This window comes from Grammomys surdaster, unplaced genomic scaffold (genome assembly GCF_004785775.1).
Source record: "Grammomys surdaster isolate TR1022 unplaced genomic scaffold, NIH_TR_1.0 126076, whole genome shotgun sequence".
NCBI lineage: Eukaryota > Metazoa > Chordata > Mammalia > Rodentia > Muridae > Grammomys > Grammomys surdaster.
In genome coordinates, this window is record NW_021620885.1 from 468,287 (window position 1) to 493,531 (window position 25,245).

The following is a 25,245-nucleotide window of genomic DNA, read 5'->3' on the forward strand; positions in this document are numbered from 1 at the left end:
AGAAGAAGAAGAAGAAGAAGAAGAAGAAGAAGAAGAAGAAGAAGAAGGAAGAAGATATAATAAGGCTACCTTGTAGAACTTAATGCTAAAAGGCGTAGCCATGCCTGTTTTCTTTATTGAGTACTATGTTCTCAGCACATTCTGAAGGTATCATGATTATGCTGACAGATATAATAATCTGTCTTAGTTAGTTTTCCATTGCTGTGAAGAGAGACCATGACTAAAGAAACCTATTTAAAAAAGGAAATTAATTGGGGTCTTACTTAACATTTCAGACGTTAAGTCTATGACCATCTTGGTCCCAGAACATGCCAGCAGACATAGTTCTGGAGCAGTAGCTGAGAGTGTAATCTGACCCACAAAGCATATGCAGAGAGAGAAGGGATGGGGTGGAGGAGAGGGAGGGCCTGGTGCCTGACATGGGATTTTGAAATCTCAATGTCTCCCACCCATGACACATATTCTCTAACAGGGCCACATATCCCAATCCTTCCTAAACAGTTGGAAGAGCTGTGTCCCTGGGAGTGGGCTTTGGATTTCGACAACCGTACTATTCTTAGGTCTTTCTGTCTCATGCCTGTGGGTCAGGATGTGAGCTCTCAGCTACTCCTCCAACATCATGCCTACCTGCCTGCTGCCATGTTCCTCACAATGATGCTCATAGACTCACCCTATGAAACTGTAAGCAAGATCTGAGTTAAATTCTTCTTTTTATGAGTTGTCACGTTCATGGTATCTCTTCACAGCAAAAAAAAACCAGTTATTAAGAAAAATAGTTATTATTCCTTCCTCAGACTGTGAGCCTCCTGAGGCTGGTTCTCATCACCTAGTTTTCCTTAGAGCTTAGAGCTAGCAAAATATCTCCATTAAGTATTTATAAATAAACTGAATTGTAGCCGATATAAATAGTCTGTTTGGATTAGGTATCCACACAACCAGGGGATTTTAGTATGTTTAGTTTCTATGTAAAATTATTTTCTTTGTAGGGTGCCATTAGACAAGATTGTATTTTTACTCCTGGAATAGATTGTGTCTTCTTTTGTGAAATCCTTTGATATTTTGAAGAAACTGGGATTCAGGAAGCTAAATTATATTTTATTTTCAAATGCTTGTATTGATTTCTTTACCATTTCTCCTGTGTCTTATTACTTACTATATGTATACAAAAGGGTTAATTTTTCTATATTCAATGGGGAAAAACTGTTAAAAATAGCTGTCCCTGTTAAGTATTTGTTAACATGAACTGTGGGAGACAAATTACGACATTCAATATCTGTACTGAAAATAGAAAATTATTAACTTTGTGTATTCCCAACAGAGCATTACAGACCACAACCTATACTGAAAAATAATTGACAAAAATAAACTTATTTGTAAGATATTCTAAGCACAGGAATTGAATTAGATACTGTTTTCATCCCAAGACTTTCTTTTGCTTAGAAATAAATGCATGTTTATAAGGAGGTTGATGTAAAATATTTAATTTTATAAAATAAAATTTAAATTCCTATTTAAAACCCTGAATAGTATGTGTATAGGTATATTTGGGGATGCCCGTGTTTGGTATTGGGGGAACATCAGTTTAACATTTATAAATATTGTTCTATTAAGAAGACACATACATTGCAAACTCCAAAATGAGCTCAAAGATATTAAGTTTCAGCTTAAGTACTGTTTTTTATTTTTTAAATATATGCACTTCAGTGTGAGACTTAAGCCTTCTTTTCCTGTTTAATTAAGCAATACACAATCTATACCTTTCAATCAGCATAAAGCCAACACCAGGTTCTCACTATGATAATTAATACATATATTAATTTTATATATAGTAGATGTAATACAATGTATATGTATAGTTATTATATGCAACCCAAGGTAAACAGGAGGCTTCAGTAGATCAGAATGATGTCTAGTTGGAACATGGTCTCCCTCATTATTTGATGACTCCAATTATATTCCTTTATTATTGAAAAACTTAAAGCCTAACATCTACATATATGAGAAAACATACATAATTTGTCTTTTTGAGTCTGGTTTATATCACTCAGGATGATTTTTTTCTACCTCTATCTATTTACCACAAACTTTACATTTTAAAATACAGCTGTATAATATTCCCTCGTGTACCTGTACTATATTTTTATTGTCCATTCTTCAACTGATGGACATCTAGGCTGTTTTTATTTTTTGGCTACTGTGAATAAAGCATCAGTGAATATGGATGAGCAAGTGTCTCTGTAGTCGGCTGGGTCCTTTGGGTGTTTGTCCAAGGGTGGTGGATCTGGATCTTGAGGTAGATCTATGAAACTGCAGACTGATTTCCATAGTGGATGTACAGTTTGCATTCTCACCAGCAATGAAAAGTGTTTCACTTTTCCTATATCATCACCAGTGTTAGCTCTCACTTAAAAAAATTATCTGTCTATCCATCTATCCATATCTATCTATCTATCTATCTATCTATCTATCTATCTATCTATCTATCTATCTATCTGTTCAATTCCCTTTTTCTATTAAGAACCCATTCAGTAGGCACCTGAGATTCTTGAAATGCTTCCCCATGCTAATGAGGCATTCTAGTACCCTAAGCCTTCAACCAATGACCTTTGCCCGTCTTGGATCTTCCTACCCCACATTCCCCCAAACTATATAAGCCTTGAATCAAGCCAAGTAAAGTTGATCTGCCTCACTGCAGCTGGTCCCAGTGGGTCTTCTTCAGGGCTTTGAACCCTCCATCTGTCGTCTCTCCTCCTTTTGCCTGGACTGATATTGGCTGAGGATCCAAGAGGGGAGGGAGAGCCACATCTATCTATTCTGATCTTGACCACTGTGACTGGGGTAAGATGAGGCCTCAAAGCAGTTTTCACTTGCATTTCCTTGATGACTGAAGATGTTGGAATTCTTTATTTCTTGGACATTTGTGTTTCATCTCTTGAGCGCTCTCTTAGTTCTGTACCATCTTTTAAAAACTGGGTCATTTGTCTTATTGCTACAGTTTTCATTCTTTGCATGTTTTAGATACAAATCATCAATCAGGGGTGTAATTCATCATGGTATTTTCTCACTCTGTAGTTTGCTGTTTTGCCTGAACGATAGTATAATCCCCATAGAGAAGCTTTTCAGATTCACAAGGTCCCATCTACTCATTGTTGGCTTTCGAATCTGTGCTCTTGGTGGTCTATTCAGAAAGCCTTTCCTGTGCCAATGAGTTCAAGGCAATTTCTCAGCTCCACTTCTGTCAAGTTCAGGGTATCTTGTCTTAGGTTGAAGTCCTTGGCCCTCTTGAGATTGAGTTTTGTGCTAGGTGATGTGTATGGATCTATTTGGATTCTTCTTCATCCAGCCATTCTATCCACCAGGTGTCGTTGTTTTGAACATGGAGTGAAGTTGTCTGTAAAACCCTTAGAGATGGGGAATGGTGTTACCTCCAACAATTCTTTTATTATTTGAGATTATTTCAGCTATCCTGATTTGTCTTTGTGTGGGTTTCTATATGAAGTCGAAGATATTGTTTTTTCAATTTCTGTGAAGAATTGTGTTGGAATTGCATTGAATAGGTAGATTGCTTTTGGCAGGATGTCCATTTTCACTGTATCAGTGCTTCTGCCAAAACCACCAACTGTGGACTTACAAAATGCCTTATACACCATTGTTTTACTCCACACAGTATTGTTTCAGATCAAGGAACTCTCTCTGTAGCCAGAAAATTGTGACGTAGGGCCCAAGATCATGATTGCACTATGTTCTCCACCATCCTGAAGCAGGTGGACAGATAGAACGATGAGATGGATTTTTGAAGACAGTTCCAGTGCTAGTTAAGTGGAAATAGCCTGGAGGACTGGGGCAGGGCTTTCCAGAAGGTAGTATAAGTATTGAATCAACATCTAATATATGGTATGATTTTCCTCATAGCTAGGATTTACAGGTTCAGGTTGGAAGAGGCAATAGTTCCACTCACTATCACTCTAGTATCCCACTAAGAAATGGTTTGCTTACTGTTCTTGTGAGTTTAAATTCTGCTGGCATAGACGTTTTAGTTTCAGAGAGGGGAGAGGTCCTTCCAGGAGTCACAGGAAACATTCCATTGAAGTGGAAGGTCAGACTCCCCCCTGGACACTTTGGGCTTCTGATGCCCTTAAACCAGCAGGATAAGAAAGGAATAACAGTGTCAGAAGGGGTGATAGATCCAGATTACTAAAAAGAAATTGTATTACTTCTCTGTAATGGAGGTAAGAAAGGTTATGTCTGGAGTGCAAGAAATCCTTTAGGATGTCTCTTGGCATTGCCATATCCTGTGATTAAAATCAATGTGAAACCACAATAACCTAACCCAAGCAGGATGGAAAAGGACACAAACCCTTCAGAAATGAAGGTGTAGGTCACTCCCCTTGGAAAAGGACCAAGACTTGCCAAGGTGCTTGCTGAGGGTGGAGGAAGTACAGGATGAGTAATGACGGTGTGAGAAGTCTGAGCATGGAGTGTCCTAATTATATATGAAGAATCCTGGAGGTCATGGGAAGCTTTGCATAGGTTGGTTTACACTGCCAGCATTAAGAAAGGACTGTGAAGATAAGCATTAACCATTGATCTTGGCTGCTCCTGATGGGTACAGTTTGAAGCAGCAGAGTTGGGTATTGATGGAACTGTAAACTTTTGCTTTGTCATCAGCAACACATTTATGTTCATACTTCAAAAACTAATCCCTAATGCGAGCATAAAAATAACAAAGGGATAGCCTTTATCTCTGATAACTGCCACAGCACTTTGTATAAACTGGAAATTAAATCAATTTTGGATTCTTCATGTAGTTGCTTCAAGTAGATCAAAAAACAAAACAGAACAAAACAAAAACCCAAGAGAAACCGAACTGAAAAATACCCTGCACCATCCTGATGGCAATGGGAAAAGACAGTTCAGCCTGTCTCCACTGTGTCTAACTAACAGCATCTCATAAATAGAAAACAAAGCAGGGAGAAGGAAGTCAAATATGGATTTGTTCATTTTACTGCTACAACTGCAGGGGACTGTTCAAGTTCAAAGACTTCAGTTCTTCCCAGATTGCTCTGGATGCTCTGTGAGGGTGAGGATGCATGCCCATCCTACTTCTGTATCATTTTAGTGCCTGACACAGGGGTGCTTAGGATGGTGTCAGCAAATTGGTTAGATTATTAACTATTCTCCAAGCTCTCTGTATGCAGTTCCAATTTTCAGAGTGTCCTGTCATTCTCTCTGCTGAGTCTGAGATTGTGCTCCATTACCATTGGTTTTTGGCATATCTTTCTGCTTAGAAGGATGATAATTTATTCAGTGGCAACATTAGGTTGTCTTTTTCCTATACTCCCAAAGAACAATTAATTTAGCAAATTCTAAATACAGTATGCTATAAATAAATGTGTTTCTGTTTCTCCAGATCTTTCCTAGTAACACAATTTCAACAGTCATTTGACTGCAAAAAGTATAATTCATTGATGTTACTAACTTCATAGTATTTTCCTGATTTTCTTTTCTTTTTTGAGGTTGATGGGAGAAAATCTCAGTACATAGTCCCAACTAGCTGGGAATTTGTTTTGTGGCCTATTCTGGTCTCTAACTCACACACTCCCCTCCACAACCTCCAAAATACTAGCATGTCTGGCCTACCTTCACTGTTGTTTTGAGAGCAGCAATGAGCCACAGTTACCTTCAGTTCCAAAGAGTTCATCAAAGCTGTACTCATTGCCTTTCATAAGACCGCATTCCTGTTTCTCCTACTTCTCTTAAGACAATTTTCCTTTTTCTACACTAGGGCCCTCTCCTATTTAAGGCTAACAATTGATAGGTATTGATGATACAAAAGTAGAGATATCTAACCTGAGTCTTCTTCTTGTAGCTGAAGTTTATTTATTGTGGTGGTTTGAATGTGCTTGGCCAGGGAGTGGCCTTATTGGAAAAGGTGTGGCCTATTGGGGGTGTGGCCTATTATGGGTGTGGCCTATTAGACGGTGTGGCCTTATTGGAATAGGTGTGCCCTTGTTGGAGGAAGTATGTCACTGTGGGAATGGGCTTTGTGACCCTCCTCCTAGCCACCTGGAAGAAAGTCTGCTCCTGTTTTCCTTTCGATGAAGGTGTAGAACTCTTGGCTTCTCCAGCACCATGCCTACCTGGATGCTGCCATGCTTCTGCCTTGATGATAATGGACTGAACCTCTGAGCCTATAATCCAGCCACAATTAAATGTCCTTTATAAGAGTTGCCTTAGTCATGTCATCTCTCCACGGCAATGGAAACCCTAAGACATATGCCACATGTTACTCTCCCTTTTCCATTTGTCATCATTTGAGATGACTGCTGTCATCTCAAAACATGTCTAATACTGAACTTACTTTCTACCCTTACATCAAATCTGTACCTCTAGCAGTTTGCACTGCTTCAGTAAGCAGCAATTCTGTCCTTTCAGTGGGTCAGTTGAATCATGACTCCCTGTTTCCTTAAGACTGATGGATAACTCTTTGGTCAGTCTAATGTAAAGCATATACATTATCCAAATGATCATCTTTACTTATATTGCCACTCTCTTGATCCAAACCATCATTATGCCTTGGCTAGGCATACACATGGCTATCCCTGTAGATATACCCCACGTCCTGTCCTCCAGCTCTCAGCGTCATGAAGGCTCCCTAGTCTCGCCTCTCTTCTTGCAGATGCCCTGCAATGGCATCGTCTCAGGCAGCATCATCATGGCTACTTGCTCATAGCTGAATTTACTCTGTATATCTTTTCTCCCTCAATGCTTCACTGTAGTCACAGTTGTACAGAATCTGTATGGAGGGAATAAAGATTTAGCATAAATGAGAGCATAATTGAAGCTGTACTCAATTTCACCTATGAAGAAAACATCCAAAAGCCTTCTGGTAACCATCTCAGGAATGTTTTTCACAGGACAAAAACCTTTGGAAACGAGACTTTGTTTTCTCAAGAAAAGAATATGGGTCTAGGTTATCTTCTCAGGTCTATTGGATGCTACTGATCTTGTTTGTATGAGAAACATAATTAAAAAGTAAAGTGCTTTCCTAGAGCATTGTTACACTAGAAGATGATTAATTAAAATTAGATGATAGCTATAATTATTGTTTTTCTGTATAGGCCATCATTTTCAATTACCAAAGAATTTATATTGAGATTCAACTATACAGACAATCCAGCAGAGGAGGAAGAACTGTTGGAACAAGCCAAAAAACTCATTGTCAGGTGTAAGGTAAGGGTTGGTGCTCTGGTTACATGGCATGTAAACTTCATTTTCCAGTTGGTAAATGCTTTCAATATTGTTGTACAATATTGAAAGAAAAAAAAAGGATGTGGGGATAGTCAGCTACCTTTAAGTGTAAGTAAGCAGCACTAAAACATTTATACCTATTTAATGTGTTATACCTAAATAATTCAATATCAAATAATTTTGGGGATCGGATGCTCACAGATGAAGGGATGCACACAGATGAAGGGATGCACACAGATGAAAGTAGGGATGCATATTTACATATGCTGTTTTCCTGTTTCCCCATCACAGAGGAAGTTGGGCCTCAAGACCCTGGGCTCTGGGAAGCATGTGCATCTTCCGACTGCATGGGCTGAGGTCATCTATCTGGCTCAGTGCAAAGGGGAGATCCAAGATGGTATGTATGTGGACCCAACTGCAGACAAAGGCCAAGTGTCTGTGGATTTACACAGAGATGATTTGAGAATTTAAAGTAGAGTTTTAGAAAATTTAAAGTGACTAATTCTTTAAAGTAGTAAATTTAAAGTAAGTAATTCTTCATTTTCCATCAAAATGTCTCATGATGTTCGTTTATCAAAGTTCCTGTATAATTCTGAATTTATGACTTTAACTGTTGAGCTTTTTAATTACTAAATGGTTTTAAAAGCTTTTTCTCAGATGGGTGATGGTAGCATGGGTCTTTAATCCCAGCACTCGGGAAGCAGAGGCAGGCAGATCTCTCTGAGTTCAAGGTCACCCTGGTCTTCAGAGTGAGTTCCAGGACAGCCAAAGCTATGCAGAAAAACCCTGTCCTAAAAGCAAAACAAAACCCAAACCAAAACAAAACAAAAGCATTTTCTAAGGATAGTCTTTACTACCTCTCCTCTCAAGCTGGCAACACATTTAAAAGTCACTGTATACTGTCTTTGAGTAAGTCTACCTGCACTGGTTACCTAAATAAAGGTGTTTATGCATGTTATAGCTTTACTTATAAAATGCTAATCAGATGGCCATTGGCTTGGCTTTTCCCCTTCTGCTTTAAACTATGTTGCTCATAGCCTTTCATCTGGTACTTCTCACTTACATGGCTTCTTTCAAGCAACTTCCAACTAATCTAAAAAGGAAATTAAATAACATTGTTTTTAAGGGGATAAAATTCCTTCTCGTTAAACCATCACACAACCCCATCACAGAGGAAGTTGTGTTATATGTGTGCCTTATAAAATGAGTTTGAGGATGTTAACTGCTAAGGTCAGAGGATATTTTCCGAGGAAATTGGGATTTGTAACGATGCCTGAGGGCTCAAGAACGCGGAGAAGGAAATGTGTTTTGCTCTTAAGTTATTTTTATGGCCCTGCGTCTCAATACTGCCACCTCTACCAGACGTTTAAGAGATACTGTGGTGTGAGGCCTCACAGTTTACCACCAACCATCTTCATTGCTACCTGGGGAGAAAGGGGATGGAAGAAAGGGAAAGGGAGGGGAAGAGGGGTAGGGCCAGGGGAAGGGGGTGGGGCTTGGGGAGGAGAGTTAGGTAGATGTTTCCTTTGGGGATTTGGCCTTGGAAATCACATACAGTCACTTCTTCTGGATTCTATTGATTGAGGCAGTCATTAGGCCTGCTGAGGTTTGAGGCGACTCTCACTGGGAAGGCTGGAAAGCATTTCTGAGTACAAAGGAGTCCAGAATCAGATGGACAAACATTGAGTTGCAAGATATAAGTATAATATGCAGAAAGCCACGGTTAATTTTTCAGCGACAAAATTTTTCTTTGTTCATGTTTCAGAAGCTTTAAATATGCTCCATGCATCCTTGGATCATGTTTCCTTTGATTATGATCAGCTTCCTGCCCTGTTTTTTCTTGCGGAATCAGTTTTATATCGACTCTGTTGTGACGCATTTGTGAAGGGATACTTATATTCAGTTGAGATAAAACTGATGAAGGTATGTTTTAAATTTTAATTGTTACAGGCATGAGTGATAGACTATAAGTGCTGTTTTCTTTGGGATCAAGCAAGACATTGGCATTTAAGAAGAGTAGTTTAATGATCTTTGAGCATGACTAGCAGGTTGCTGCTTGATAGCAAAGATGAAATAGTTTAAGAAAATAGAATTATTTTCTTAATTATTTTCTATTCGTAGTAATATTACAATTACAATATAGAAAATTTTCTATATTGTAAGAATATAATTATGTAAAACTAATCATACTGCTGTTCTAAGTATGCATAGATTTTCCTTTAAGGATTAAAAAGATTTACATACTTTCATTTTATGTGTATGAGTCATTTGCTCTCATGTGTCTGTGTACTGTGTATGTGTTCATGCATGTGTGTGGATGTGTGTGAGAGTATATGTGTGTGTTTGAATGTATGTATGTGAGTGTATGTGTGAGTGTGTCTGTGTGTATGTGCATGTGTGTGTGCATGTGTTTATGAGTGTGTATATGTGTGTATGTGTGTGTGTGTATGTCTGTGCATGTGTATGTGTGCATGTGTGTATGTGTGTGTATGTGTGTATGTGTGTATGTGTATATGTGTGCATGTGTGTATGAGTCTGTGTATATATGTGTATGTCTGTCTGTATCTGCGTGTATCTCTGTGCATATGTGTGTACATGTGCATATGGGTGTTCATGAGTGTGTGTGTGTCTGTATGTGTGTGTCTGTGTGCATATCTACACGTGTGTGTGTGTGTGTGTGTGCACTTGTGAGCTTCCATGTAGGTTATGGGAACTGAACCCATGTCCTCCTCAAGAGCAACGCATGCTCTTAACCGCTGAACTCTCTCTCTCTAGTCATTTCTTTTAGGGATTTTTTTAATGTATTTTTTTTTATTTAAAACTTCTGAGAAATAACCTTCATTTCAATTCAATGCAAGTGGTCCTGTCAGCACTCTGTCATGCCAGAGTGATTCAGCAGGGGCATCATCAGATGAGCTATGCTTTGTAAAGTCCTCAGTTCAATGCTTCCAATGTTTGTAATAGCCTGTTGACATGGCAACAGTTGATGTGGGAAAAATTTATTATAAAAATAATATTAAGAGTAACTGGTGGTCTTATTGCAAATAAATTAAGCTTAAATAATGGTTTCATTATTACAAAAAAGGAAACAAAGATTAGGAAGTTTTTTTTTCTAGGAATTCAATGCCATCTGTCTCTACAACAAGCAAAACTGACAGCTTTGGTCAGGAGAGAGTATTCCCAAATCCGTTAGGAAGTTTTAGGGAGATAACTATATTTTGTTCCTAGTCTTGTAGCTTTCTGAAAATGTCAGGAATAAAAGACAGAACTTTAGGAAACTTAAGATAAATTGCCCAAGCAAAGACCTGAAATCCTGAGTAGAACGGAATACTTAACACGTCAATGCTTGTCTTGGTGTGGTGAGATTATAATGATTTTTTTAAAAAAAATTATTTATGTGTGTGGGTACATTGTTGCTGTCTTCAGGCACACCAGAAGAGGGCATCAGATCCCATTACAGATGGTCATCAGACACCATGGGGTTGCTGGGAATTGAACTCAGGACCTCTGGAAGAGCCGACAGTGCTCTTAACCATGGAACCATCTCTCTAGCCCTAATTATAATGATTTAAAACATTTTTTTAAATTTCCCAAACTGCTCATTATGGAGACACATTTATATTTGAAAATATGAAAACAGATCAGAGTTTGAATATAGATACAAGTGTGAAACAGAAGAACGTCCATGTCCATGTTCATAATGAAAGAGGTCAAACGGAAATGTGCAGCACATATTTGCGCAGCTCCAGTGACCCCACTGCCCACCTCAACTTGGTTTTCTGCAGAGGGAAAGTGATTTTGTAACACAGCCACGTTCATGGATGTTTTACCTCTGTATCAGAGTAAATACTACATCATTTAATTTTTGAAGCTCTTTGATATGTTCTTATCTTCAGGTTGAACAGTTCTCGAAGGTTCCTGAGGCAGCTATAAATGACCATCGTGTGATTATGTATCTTGCATGATGATAAATGTGTGAGTGTGAGACAGGCTGACTTGTGTCTCACAGTTTATGGGCCATAGCAGCCTCCACTTTGAAGATCAGTGGAGACACAGAGAACTTAAATAACTTACCATTTCATCAGGAAATGTTTTGAAAACATAGACAGATAATGTACTTTAGAAAGTCCAGTGGACTCTCAGCCATGACACCACAATTTAAAAGCTAACTCTGTTTTTTGAGCTGATACAAACTAGCTTGTGGAAATAGCATGGCCTTGAGTCCCAAAGCACCATTCTGGCTTTTGTAGATTTTTCTTTATGAAACGAAAAGTCTATTGGAAACCTTCCTCCTGCTATTTCCTTTTGACAAAAGATGTTCTTGAAAGGTACTGTTACAGGCACACGTGAAGGGGAAGGCTTTTATTGTGGGGAAGGGAGAAAACATTCCAAAGGCATCTGGAAGCATCCAGAACAGAAGAAAGAAGAGAGAGAGAGAGAGAGAGAGAGAGAGAGAGAGAGAGAAACAGAGAGAGAGAGAGAAACAGAGAGAGAGAGAGAAACAGAGAGAAAGAGAGAGAAACAGAGAGAGACACAGAGAGAGACACAGAGAGACAGAGAGGCAGAGAGACAAGGAGAGAGAAACAGAGAGAGAGGCAGAGAGACACAGAGAGAGACATTTAGAGACAGAGACAGAGACACAGAGACAGAGAGACAGAGAGAGCACAGACTGGACATGGCCAGGGCTTGCTTCGAGAGAAGGGAGAACAAGAGTGGCTGGCAGGTGGAGAAACATTGATGTTATAAACAGAGCGGGATCTGGAATATTCTGGGGGCTAGCACGGTGGAGGAGGAAGAGGGAAGGGAGAAAGGCTTTGAGATGTGTAACAAAGACGTGTGAATAGGGACTGAAGTAACTTGGAGGCAAGCATGGGGTTTGATATGCAACTGTAAGTATATGTCAGTGGAGAGCCATATGTGATCCCTTCTGCCAGACACAGGGAAATGACTCCTCATTTTGTATATGAGAACCTATCCCACAAGTTCCTGAAAAAATGCTGGCCTTTATCTAACCTCCAAAAATCCTGTACAGTTCATCTTGAGCTGTCATTTCTGGACAGATGCACTTCTGGAGACATAGCAGCTAGAAAGAATTTGGGAGTCCCACCAGGGTCAACTCAGAGGGAACTTGGCCTCCCCTCTTGGAATTCTTGGTCTCATTAATGAAAGAATTCAAGAATGGACTCAAACAGAAGGTCAAGGATAACTTTATTTGAATTTAAAAGAAAACCCCCAGGGCAGGCCAGCTGTTAGTCTCAGCAGCTTCTCAGAGGTCAAGAAGAGAAAGAGAAAAAGCCAAGATCCAAGAGAGCTTCACAGTGGCTTGTAGCAACTACATTAGTGGGAAGGAATACTGGGAAGGACAAACACATTATTCCAGTGGAGGGTTAATTTTTCTTCTGATTTTTACAGCATGGCTTGAGGTGAACTTGCCATCCTGAGGGGTTGTCCCATCCTTGGCCATCCCAATTGCTTAAGTCCTAAGGGTGTTGGCATGTCACCAAGAGGTAGATTGGACTCTTTCAAAAAGAAGCAGCTTTCCCCCAATCAGCCTTCAAAGTCATGGGCGGCAGAATTGTCAGAAGTTGTTCTCCACCCCCATCTCCAACATTTGATTCCTCATTTAGTGAAACTATTAAGGCCTGATTAAATAAGTAATATAAGGTCCCTGAACATTGCCCGAAGTCCAGATTTTGTACAGAGTCTTTCCTGTTATCTGTTTTTCTAAATGTAAGGATTTTAATTATTGAAGCATTCCTCTAAAAGTATAGAGAGTAAAATATAAGAAGCACCACACTGGATATGTGTGAGCTACAAAATAACAATTTTGGGCAGAGCTTCAGTATTAATACGAACATACAGAGCAGGGGAATTCCTGTGTAACACTGATCTCCCAGTCAGAGGCATCTGGGACACGAGAGAAGAGATAGAAAGAAAAGCAAGGTGAAGAAAGGGAGGGAGGTGAGACAGGCAGACAGACAGACAGACAGACAGACAGACAGACAGAAGCAGAGATTCACTTGGGAGGCAAAGCCTGAGCGGTCAGGCTACAGAGAAAATGTAGCGAGACCTCAGAGGTGTCGCAGCATCCCAAGAGACAGGAAAGGGATAGTTTTCAATAGAATGTTACAAACAAAAACTTCTTAGCTGTCTTTTTGTTTTTGTTTTTTCTTTCCCATGTGTAGTAGTAAATAAGGACAACCTCTTGGTCAGGTAACATTGACGATGAAGTTAGGGCGTAACACAGCATGAGCATGCTTTATTATTCCTCTCAATACAATCACCAGTTCTTCTAAAAATCTTAAAATGACCCTCCCCCAGCTGCCCTTTAGCCTTTACCTTTAATCCTGGGAGCTTGTGCCTGTCATCGGGTCATCAGACATGTTGCTATGTGTTATACAGCCTGTGAGTTTTTACTTCCTTACCCCTCAATGGTACTTTCTTAAAGAGTCAACCACATGAAAAGCCCCTTGCACACACACTGCACTTTATTATTATCTGTTAAAAGCTGGTACTCATAGGTTTTAGAAACATTTCTATGCCAATTTCTCATCAATTCAATGTTTATAACAAAGGCTCTTGATAAAAATAAGAGAGTTGAAGTTGAGGGCTTACTTGAAAGTGAGTGGATTTGGGAAAAGACCACCATAGCTTTCTATTCCTGTGATAGCGTTTATCTTCTTTCTGAAACGGTGAGGGGAGACACATTTGAGGCTTGGCCAGACACAACTATTGTGTTGTATTTTAACATGAGTCTCAGTTAATACTTTGTGTCTCTGTTAAAATGTTTGATTTCTCTCACGCAAACTCAATGGCCATTGTTCCTGTCATTCTATGTGACTCCTTGATTTAATAACTTACACAGAATGTAGCCCATTTTTAAGATTTACAGTTTTCACATTATTATATGAAATCTTGTGTATTGTATGTTTCTGCAGATATCCCAAATTCTGTAGCTTATGTCAAATGGCCCAGTTTTAGCCACAGATGTACTTTTTGGTCAGAGAAGTAAGAGTTTGCTCTAAGTAAGAGTTTGGCAACATGATGAGGGATGGAGCCCCAATACAACATGCTATGAGAAGAATATTTTCCAGCGCTCCTTGGATCTGTGTTTCTAATAGTATTGGTTAAAAGCCATAGGAAGAAATATATAATGCACTGTGATCTACACATACATAATAAACGGCTTTCTATATGCTGAAATAAAGGGAATTCTGAAATACATCATAATGTTTTCTCTTCTCATGTATCTTATTTTTATATATCTCCCCCCATCAATTCATTTCAGAAGTTATTTAAAGGCTATAATCTACAATTCGGAAAAACAATGTTGCTTTAAAGGATAGAGAACCAAACAGCATCCAGAATGGCCCATTTGAAAGAGAGTAGAGATGATTTATTCAAGTCTTTCTTCTGGTTGAACAAGCATGTCAGCCTTGTCATAACCATTCTAAAGTTATTTCAAAAAAAACACATAATATCAACCAAGTTTGAAATTGTTTTATCAAAAGTAAATGTAATAATAAAACAGTTTATCTTTATGGTTTTTAAGTATTTACTGGTGCAGTACAAAAATCCTTTTCCCTCTTCTTTCTTGACAGATTGGCTATTTGATCTTCTTACGACTTTTTGTATTTTTCCTGCATGGTCACTTAGAAAGTTTTAAACAACATTTGCTTAGGCTGCAGCCATATTTGTACGGTAGAGTATTTTTTTATTTTTACACTTATAAATGTTTTATGCTCCACTTTAAGATCCGCAGACTGTCACTATAAACAGCTTAAGCTGTTTTATGTCTCATGAAAAGAGAAGCCTCCAGTGGAGGACTGCTAGGCCAGGCTGTGTCTCTTCAGTGTTTTCCCTCAGAAACTTAGAACTTCTTGTAGTGAGAACATTTAAAAATCTAGTCTCTCTGTAATCTGAATAAAACCTACACTCTTGGATGAAACCTTGTATTCTTTGACCATCACCTCATTCTCCCCATTCCCTTCCAGTCTTTTGTGAGCAACTACTTATTTTCCAACTACACATATAGTGTTGACCTAGGCCCAGGTTTCTCATTTGTAACAGCAGCTACCATACCAAACTATAGAGCAACAGTATTCATATTTTAAAGTACATCTATCGGCAGTATAGACACTGGACAGAAATAGGGAGAGGAGAAAATTCCGGAGGTGATCTCAGCATGGATGTATACCAGCATTACATAAAGCAGTGTCCTTCTGACTGTCCTGATTGGTCCTCAAAGGCAGAAATGTCATTAACATTGCAATTCAACATATTCTAATATGCATCTGCTTATGCCCCGGAAAGAAAGACTTGTTGAGAAATGGATATCAAATGGATATCAAAAACATAAATGGCTACAAAGGGAGCACCTTAAGGTACAATAGTTTAAAACCATTTAGAAGAGAAAAGACTGATTTTAGTTCACCGGCTCTAGGTCGCCTATGTACAAAACTGAGAGATCAGGAGGAAGTTGGTGATTTTAGATATTGACTAATATGGTCAAGATTTGAAAAGATGTGACAGTGGATTTGAATGTCACAAAAAAAATGAAGAGTAGGATTTAGGCAATTAGTACAGCTAAGGAGACTTGCAGGTGTCACATCCCATATGAAACCCACCGAGTCTGTTTAATGTTGCTCATGTGTAAGTGTGTTCAGGGCTGATCACTTGAGACTGGAGAAAATGGAGTAGCAACCATGTATGTGTATTAATATGTACCATATAAAACAAATAATTGTATATTATATAATAGACGTACTATGTTAAGCCATATATACATGTTTAAATTTAAAATTTTTAATAATTTCATAGATGAGTACTACATTTAAATCAGCTTCACCCCTCCTCTCCCTCCAATTCTCCTGATCTCTTTTCAAACTCGTGACTTTTTAAAGCATATTTATGTGGCTATGTATCTATCAACAGATCACTCTGAATCCATTTAGTGCAGACCACTAAGGGGAATCTCACAGAGCTCTACCCTTAGATGCAGAGATACCTTAATTAACCGCAGTAGAGAGCTGGAGAATAGTAGTATTATTTCATTGTACATTCAACCATCACAGAAAGCTGTCCGGAATTATAAAAACTCTCATGCGATTTATTTAAGATGTAGTGTTCTTCCTCACCACCAGAGGGCACACATAGCATTATAAATTTTAACTAGATAAAATAGTGCACAGTAGTAGGAGCCCGGAAACATGAAACTTAATGATGCTTTCATAGCTAAAAGACAAATGGGGCACAATGCAAGACACCAACAGAACACCTCTCACAAACTATTTTTCTTCCAACAGCACTTTATTTCTCTGAACCATCCTACAACAAGTATCCAAACATCTTCTCCAATGTGCAGTTCATCCTGAAAACGTCAGAAATTATATGTAAAAGAGAGCTCCATTCTGAACTGTTTGTGGGAAGCCTAGATGAAATAGAGGACCCATTTTCTGAACTGGTAGGTAGATGGATATGGCGGGTATGCTCTGTTGTGTTTCTATAAGATAAAACCGCTGTGACCTACACCCATTCTCTTCAATCCAGCATGCCCTGGTAAAGCTTGGCTTAGCTGAGGGAGGTTGGAAGGGAGGGTTGCTATGACACATGCTCACTCATGTACACCTTGTGGATCATAGAATGCTAGAGGAGGAATGGGCTGTCCGTGTGATTTGTTACTTCTTTGAGAGGCACAATGGCATAACACCTCTTCCACATGGGTCCCATCTCAGTCACTTAGGAACAAATAATAGCATAACTTAGATTCCTAAGTTAACATTTTAGCAGATTCTATTTCATCAAGGGAAAGAATGTAAAGTATAGACTGGCTACGAAACAAACACAACAGGTCATGTTCTCCATGTTTCATGTTGAAATGACATTTAATATGCCACACTGAAGTCAACTGAAAACTTCCCAATGCTCAAATTGGCCAGCAGTGGTGGCACACGCCTTTAATCTCAGCATCAGGGAGGCAGAAGCAGGCTGATCTCTGTGAGTTTAAGGCCAGTCTTACCTAGTGATTTTTGTGGCAGCCAGAGCTATACAGTGAAACTCTACCCTCTCACGTATAAATTGAGAGATTAAAATAATTCTAGTACATACTTAAATTTTCTTATATTATTAATAACCAATTATTTATTAAGAAAATATTATACAAACACAAATCCAGTGAGCCTTGTAATTGTGTATAAGACATGTGTTTCAAAAGATGAACTTCAGTCTCTTTGGTAATTATTTCCTTTACTCATCTATTTTCTGAAAAACTATGTGAGTGCTATGGGACATTTTTTTCCATCAATTTTATAACTTATAAATAGAAAATTTGTTCTTTTTAATTTTTCAATAAAGGAAAAATATCAGGTTTTTTGCTCATGTGTATGGTGTGCATGCATGTATATATTCATGTTTGCATGTGTGTGGACATGCATATGTGTAATGTACCTGCATGTGTGTTCGTGTAGATCGCTAGGCCAGAGGTATGTGTATGTTGGAACCTTCACTGATTGCTCTGGACCCTCTTGACTGAGGCAGAGTCATTCCTTGAACCTGGAGATGCTCCATTCCACTTGGATGGTCTAGCTAGGCAGTTTGCTCTGGGATCTCCTGACTCCAACTCCAGAGAGCTGGCATTACCGGTGGGATGCCTGAGCAGCCAGCTTTTATGTGTCTGCTGTAGATTCACAAACTATAGCAGTAAGCACTTCATCCACTGAGCCTTCTCGTCAGCCTGGAAAATACTTTTAAAAAAGAAATAATTTTTTTTTTACTTACTCACTTTACATCCACTTAAGGAAAATAATTTTAATCTAATGTACATACTAATGATTTGTGAAATCTAAGGATTTGTGGAAATTCCTCTTAAAATAGCTTTATTTATATGTGACTTCATAGTCTTCCAAACATTAACTACAAATTTAACAAATAGGAAAATATATTTTATCATGTACATGTATAACTTTTAAGCTTAAGTATTTGTCTCTTGGCTCATTAGCGATAAACCGTCTACATAAAAAGTGATGTTTGCTAAGTAATTTGGACCATTTGGTTATAATTAGTAAATAATGCAAATTGTGTCATGCAAAAAGAGGCACTTGTTTCAAAATTAAAATATGTTTTGATGATAAATACACTTAAAGGAAGAGATGGAGCTGCAGAGAGAACATTGATACCAAAGCATAAGGACGTGCTTGACAGCCGAGTGTCCTAAGGAGGCTCAGCTTTTCTATCCCTCTACCCATCTCCATGATGATCACGATTATCATCACCACCACTGTCACTGCTTTAATCGAATAAATAAAACTGCAGTTTGTAAATGAAATGCCAGGAAACATAGCCGTTGATGGTTGAAACTATGTTTAGGTGTTCTCTCTAACCTAGACAGTTCACAGTGATGTTTTTAGTGATCTGAGTGTTGTATCTTCATATATGGTGCTCTGACATGCAATTTGCATATGCAAATATGGCAATCCTAACCACACCATGCTCTGACTCAGGTGTGGACACATGTTTCCAGGCTGGTGCCTTCAAAGAACATATCTATGTCCACCTTTGGAAGCAATGGACATGCGCTGCTAGAAAGTGCAAAGCCCACAGCTCACGGAATGGACACGTCTGTTGAGGGTGACATGCACAGTCACTGGGTTTTCCTGTACCTTTTCCACTTTGTAGAACAAAGGACCTCAATTCTATTTCTGCTCCATCCGTGCAATTCTCTGAGGGAACTACAACACATTTGAGACTGTCAGGTTTATTGCCTTTCTTTTTTGTCTCTGATTACTTTATAATATAACAACTATAAAGGATAGTGGAGCCACAATGCGCCTGAATCACCACTTGGCTAATAAGCACTGATTCATGGCGTGATTGCAAACCCTAAAGTTCCCTGGTTTCCACCCAATTTCTCCAGTGTGGATTTTCGAAGCCAGCCTCTCCAGTTCAGCGGAGCATCTGCTCATTCAGTACCCACTTTACTCCCTACTTTGGGGAGTGAAAGGGGAAAGGAAGAGATAATAGAATGTAAAAGCTACAGCAGTGCCTATTTTTTTCCTGTCTTTATCGATGCTATATTGCAGTCCAGGATTTATTGATCTATCCAGCATCCCTTATCTTCTGATTCTACCAAAAGGGCCACACATAGCCTGTATTGGTCATTGTAAAACATCTTACTTTCACTGCTCATAGAAATGGAGTGAAAGCAGTTTCTGAATTTGTTGTACAACCAATGTAGAACTGTTTTAAAATCCTGTAGAATTTATATATTGTAAGATGCACCACACAGATTTTTGGTTTCACCTACAGGTAGGAAACTTCCTTCCCTTGCCCCTGAACACAGTTTCTCCTTTTAATGTCCCCTTAAGTGATCCAAGACCTATAATTCCCACCAACTTTGGTAAGTGGGTACACTTTTATTAGCTTTGCAATGGCAGAGCCCAATTGCAGGATTGAATTTCTGTCCTCTGGTCAGCAGCACAGCTGAATTTTGTAAGCACAGTTTTCACATGATAGTAACAATGTAGTTCTTTGGAGGGTTTGAAGGAACTCAGATAAAATGGAGTAGTCCCGTTATTAAATATTATTATCTAATGTATAGTTACCTGAAAAGTAGCAGGTACACCAATTTTACATTCTAACGTGATTAGCAGTCTTAGTCTCTCACACCTTACACAATCGGTAAGCAAAAGAATGTGATCAAAATCTCGGACACTCTGCTGAGAACAGCATCATAACTAGATGTGTGGTTTTTAAAATTAGGAGAATTATCCAGTGATTCCTGTTGCTATTTGGCTAACACATTTGTATTAAGAGGTGTTTTCATGGCAGTGTCACTGACTCCTAAAACAACTGAAAATAGGACAAAACTGAAAACACTTGGTCTGAGCAGCCACAACAGAACCCACACCTCCAAGCTCCTCTCTGTTGTAAGAGTCTGATCAGTCACTTGGAGGGAGTATACTTATAAGTCTCATAAACGCAAAGGCAGTGGGATATCTGAATTCCCAGCAGCACTTTAGTAGGTGAGCGTCTCACAGAAGGCACTGTACAGGCTTCAGGATGGTAGTTAGAAGCTGGGCGGCTTGGGAAGAAGATGGAGAAATTATAGGAAATGGTAAAAGAAAAAGAACAGAAAAAGAAAGAGAAAAGACAAGGCAGGCAGGCAGGCAGAAAAGGGTGGGAAAATATTCTCTAAAGTCACTGAATTCTGTGCTTGGTGCTTATCAAATTATCATCTAGTAGAAATCACTCTTAATTTTTTTCTTTCTTTTTTATGTTTCTGTACATGCTCATATGTGTCCAGGGTGCATCTATCTGCCTGTGGAAGCCAGGGATTGACACCTGGTATCTTCTTGCCTCTGTCCCCAGCCCCAGTTCGGTGGTTCCTGAACAGCACCATTATGCCTGTTTTATTGTTAGCGCTGAGGATCTGAACTCAGGTCCTCATTCCAGTGTAACAGACACTTCCTTGGCTGAACAGTCTCCCAGCACCATCTCTGTTCCACTTCAAAGCTACCACAGCTTGACAATTTGCAAAGTAAAATAATAAGGAATTATAGAAAAATAAAGTATATATTAAATTTTTATTAGATTGAACATGTATATAATCACTCTGTTAGAGAGTCTCAATGCTTTAAAATCTTTGTGCTCTTGTTGACAGCATTTGTCTCCCAACCACAGAGGCTGATTCAGCATAAAGACACATAATAGCTGTCAGGGCTGCTCGTTCCTGGTCTGTGACAACTGGATTGAACCACATGATTATCATTGTTACATTAATCCTCTCTTTTTGATAATGCCAAGGCCATGAAACCAAAGGTCGGGGGAGGAGCACATGTTTGTCAGAGACAATGGCGTCTATTCCTCAGTGTACAGAGAGGAAAAGAGGGAGCCCCAGGAGGAATGCTTCAGCAGGAGAGTTCTGGGCTTTTTATTTTACTTCATTTTTTTTTCAGCATTTGGACCTGGATGCCAGGCGTTCTCTTTAGATTCTCCTATTGAAAACTAGGGTTGATTCTATGACTGGATATTTTGTGAGTGACACAGTGGCTTTGTTTTTTTGTTTTGTTTTGTTTTTTTGTCTGTGCTTAAGAATAAGTATTAGTAAATAACTTTTAACAATCATAGTTTAGGGACTAAACCACCAACCAAAGAATAGATATGGAGGGACTCATGGCTGCAGCAACATATGTAGCAGAGATGGCCTTATCTGGCATCAATGGGAGGGGAGGCCCTTGGTCCTGTGAAAGTTCAATGCCTCAGCATAGGGGAATGATAGGGTAGTAAGCTGGGAGTGGGTAGGTGGGTGGGTGGGGGAGCACCCTCATAGAAGCAGGGGGAGGGGGACAGGATAGAGGGTTTGCGGAGGAAAAACTGAGAAGGGGAAAAATATTTGAAATGTGAATAAATAGACCAATAAAAACAAAATCATAGTCTTGGAGTAGTAGTCTGGGACATGTAGTTTGTGTTTGTGCCCAGCAAATCAAAATGACCTGACTGTATCAGACCAGAAGGTATTAAGAGGTGTCAAATCAGTTGTCAACAGCAGAAGCCACCTTTTCTCATTCTCCACGGTGTGTTAAAAATGACATCATATAGAATTAAAATAAAACATAGTTCTTGTTCGGAATCCTCACCTGGACTGGTTCATTTTGGCTTGCTATTTTGAGACAGTATCTTTCTAACTTTCCCAAACATAGCTTCAAGTTTGACATCCTCCTGCTTCAGCCTCTCTTTTACTGGGTCCGGGGACCATGGATCTTGCCCACACAGCTCACCTCCTAATATTTTACCATGTGTTAGTGCGGATATTTATTTACTTAACTTAGCAGTCTCTGTAACCATATAGCATCTATGACCTAGAAAAGAATTGTTTTAAATTAATTGGTGAGGCAGTCTCAAAAATTTAAAAGATTTATATCCCAGTTTTTGTAAACTAAGTTTGAAACTTGAAGACCACACACAGGCTGAGATGGCGAGGGCTATTGAGACAATTTCATTTATATGGCTTTTGCTTTTTGACCAGGCTCCACCATAAAGCAGAAAATTGAGCTATCTGAGCATTTACCAAAGTCAACTTGTCTCAGTCCAATGCCTCACACTATCTTAGAAGACAGCTTCCCTGTATAATATTGTTATACCCCAAACATGGCTTTGTTTACAGTTCCTTTTCTGAATTCTAGCTCCCAGGGCCAGTGAGCTCCTGCAGACCTTGACTCTAGCAATTCTCTCAAGCTTCTAACTTTCCCTGACATGGAAAAAAAATCAGTACACAGCCAAAGAGCATAACTAAATAGCTTACTAGAAACTTGAGAGGTTTTAATTTGAAATTTTGTACGAACCTCCAGCTTTTTAAGAGGACTCAACATGAAGGGTATCTTTAGATTTTAGCTCTGATATTTTATATAATAACTGAGGACAATGAAGCCATTTAGATGTGTTTTTTACCAGCACGGACTGTGAACTGCCAGTGTACCTTTGGGGCAGGGGCGAGGGTGGGGCGGGGTGGGGAAGAGAGTACCATGTTGTCATGAAATGCCAATCACGGCAGCAGATCAATTATTTAATGAAGCTGTCAGGGAATACTTGAAGAAAACAAATGGATAAAACTACTTAGCATCTGAATTTGTAGTTAAAAAAAAAACAACTCAAATGGTTAACAGGCATTGGCCATACCCTTATAAGGCATGTATTTGGTTCTTAATGCAGAGAAATTCACATTTCAGAACCTGGTTTGTTAAAACTTTCCCTGTTGCCTCTTGATCAAGTGTTGTGAAGGAGGGAGACACACAGAGTCCAAGAACAGTTTGTCCAACAGTGGTCCTTCAGAGGTTCTGGCCTCTTTTTGTCTTACTGTAGACTGACTCATTAGGCTTATATTAACTATCCATGCCTAAGAATACTTATAAATGACTCCTGACAGTAAAACATAAAATACAAGTGAATATTCATTTTGATTTGTATATTTAAAATGTATTTTCAAGTCTGTGCAAGTCAACAACTCTTTGGCAGATCATCAACCTCCTCCATATTGTACTTTCAGAACCATTTGCAGCTGAATAATAGGGGCTACGAAGTCAACCACCTGCTCTGGCACAGTGTGGCTGCCTGGTCCTGCGTTCAGAACAATCGTCCTCAGCTGAATAAAGTGCTTGAGCATCTCCTCTTCCACAAAACACAGCTTCAGACAAAATGCTGGTAAGGGCAATCCTATAACTTCAGAGTGACTCAGGGAGACCTTAGCGCTGAAATGTTAATCACGGCTCAGTTGACTAAGAATACACTTTATAGTCTCAGCTCCAAAGACAAAAGCCATGTGCATATTTTATATCCACTGTACCAATGAATTGTTGCAGTCTCTGTTGTCCTGTTTTTCTGGCTACCCTGAGTAGTTTGTCTCTATTAAATGAAATGTGCTAGAGATAAGAAATTCATCCCTGTGTTTAAAACATTTCTTTCTTCTCATGTTGTTAGATCTCAGCAATGAGACCATCTATCACATATTTGAAATGAATGTGCTGATGGATTTCTTTGTGCTTTTCAAAGAACATACAAGACAATTTAATCTCAGCAAGGGTTCTAGTTCATGTGTTAATTTAAGAAGGAAAGTAGATGCCCTACAAAAGCAGGCTGGATACAGTGGAAGGAAGACCTTAGTTTTTATAGATTGACCAGGAATAATTATCTATATTTGTAGGGTTCAGTGTATTGTTTAGTGTGTATGTGTGTGTACATCTGTGTGTATATGTATGTGTGGGTATGTATGTGTGTATGTGTGTGTAGACATGTGTGTATGTGTATGTATGTGTGTGTAGACATGTGTGTGTGTGAACTCAATTTAATTGACATACCTACCACCACTCATACTTGTTTGTTCTTGGTTAAAGTGTTAAAACCTATTGTTTTACATTTTGATCATACAATGTCTTGATGGTTACCATGATATGTGGATCAGTAGAACTCTGTCCCACTGTTTAATGGTTCCTCTCTCTGTTCAGTGACTGTCCTTCCAGGCCTCAGATTAATTTCTCATTAGATTTCTAAGAGTTTAGATTTCACATGTGAACCATCCAATATTTACCTTCCTTTATTATCCTATGCACTTAGCACGGTATTACCCAAGTTCACCTGTGTTGCCACTGAAGGCAAGCTCTTTTTCTCTGAACTGAAGGCTGAATAGTATTCCATGTGACATAAAGTCCACCATCTGTCTATGCTTAGGGTGAATTGCTTCTGAGGAAAAACCAGACACATATTCAACGTTCTGATTTCAGTTCTTTTGAATGCTTAATCAGAAGAGAGGTTGCTGGGTCACAGGGCATCCAATTTAGAATTCTTTTGAGGTGTTTTAAAGCTCCCATCTTGGTTTCAGTTACATTCCAACCTACCAAGGGTTCTCTTTGTTAATTCCCTCACAATTACCTTTCATTTCATTGCACATACCCATAGTAAGAGGTGAGAGTTTGTACACATAGTAATAGATGTGAGAAGAAAAAGTACACACCCATGGTAGCAAGTGTGAGGTGGCAGTTCATATCCATGGTAACAGGTGTGAGGTGGCAGTTCATAACCATAGTAATAAGTGTGAGGGGGAAGTTCTCTGTGGCTTCAATCTTTATTACTTAGATTATTAGTGAGGTGGAGCATCATTCCTATGACTGTGAGCTGTCTGTGTGGAATCCTTTAAGAACTGTTGAGTCAGGTCCTTTGTCTTTTAAATTGGGTTGTTTGCTTAATTGCTCAGAGATCTTTATTTACTTTAGATATTAATTAATCAGATGCATACTATTTCTCCACATGTGAATTCTCTCTTCTTCTCTTTCCTCCCTCTCCCCATCCCCTTTTATCCTCCTTTCCTTCTTCCTTTCCTTCCTTCCTTTCTTCCTTTCTTTCTTTCTTTCTTTCTTTCTTTCTTTCTTTCTTTCTTTCTTTCCTTCTTCCTTTCTTCCTTCCTTTCCTTCTCTCTCTCTTTCTCTCTCTCTCTCTTTCTTTCTCTCT

General features: G+C 39.0%; 1 protein-coding gene across 4 annotated transcripts in view; it reads left to right on the plus strand.

The window, feature by feature from the left end:
- The window catches only part of Tmem232 (transmembrane protein 232), a 214,701-nt gene that overhangs the window by 15,460 nt on the left and 173,996 nt on the right, over positions 1 to 25,245 (plus strand). For 3 of the 4 annotated variants that reach the window (XM_028755705.1, XM_028755706.1, XM_028755703.1), the window contains exons 2-7: positions 7,122 to 7,233; positions 7,543 to 7,648; positions 9,017 to 9,174; positions 14,853 to 14,952; positions 16,557 to 16,714; positions 23,291 to 23,445. In XM_028755705.1, coding sequence (XP_028611538.1) covers positions 7,122 to 7,233; positions 7,543 to 7,648; positions 9,017 to 9,174; positions 14,853 to 14,952; positions 16,557 to 16,714; positions 23,291 to 23,445 — 789 coding nt within the window. The remainder of the gene's footprint in view (positions 1 to 7,121; positions 7,234 to 7,542; positions 7,649 to 9,016; positions 9,175 to 14,852; positions 14,953 to 16,556; positions 16,715 to 23,290; positions 23,446 to 25,245) is intronic. The other variant, XM_028755704.1, reaches the window with a different exon arrangement.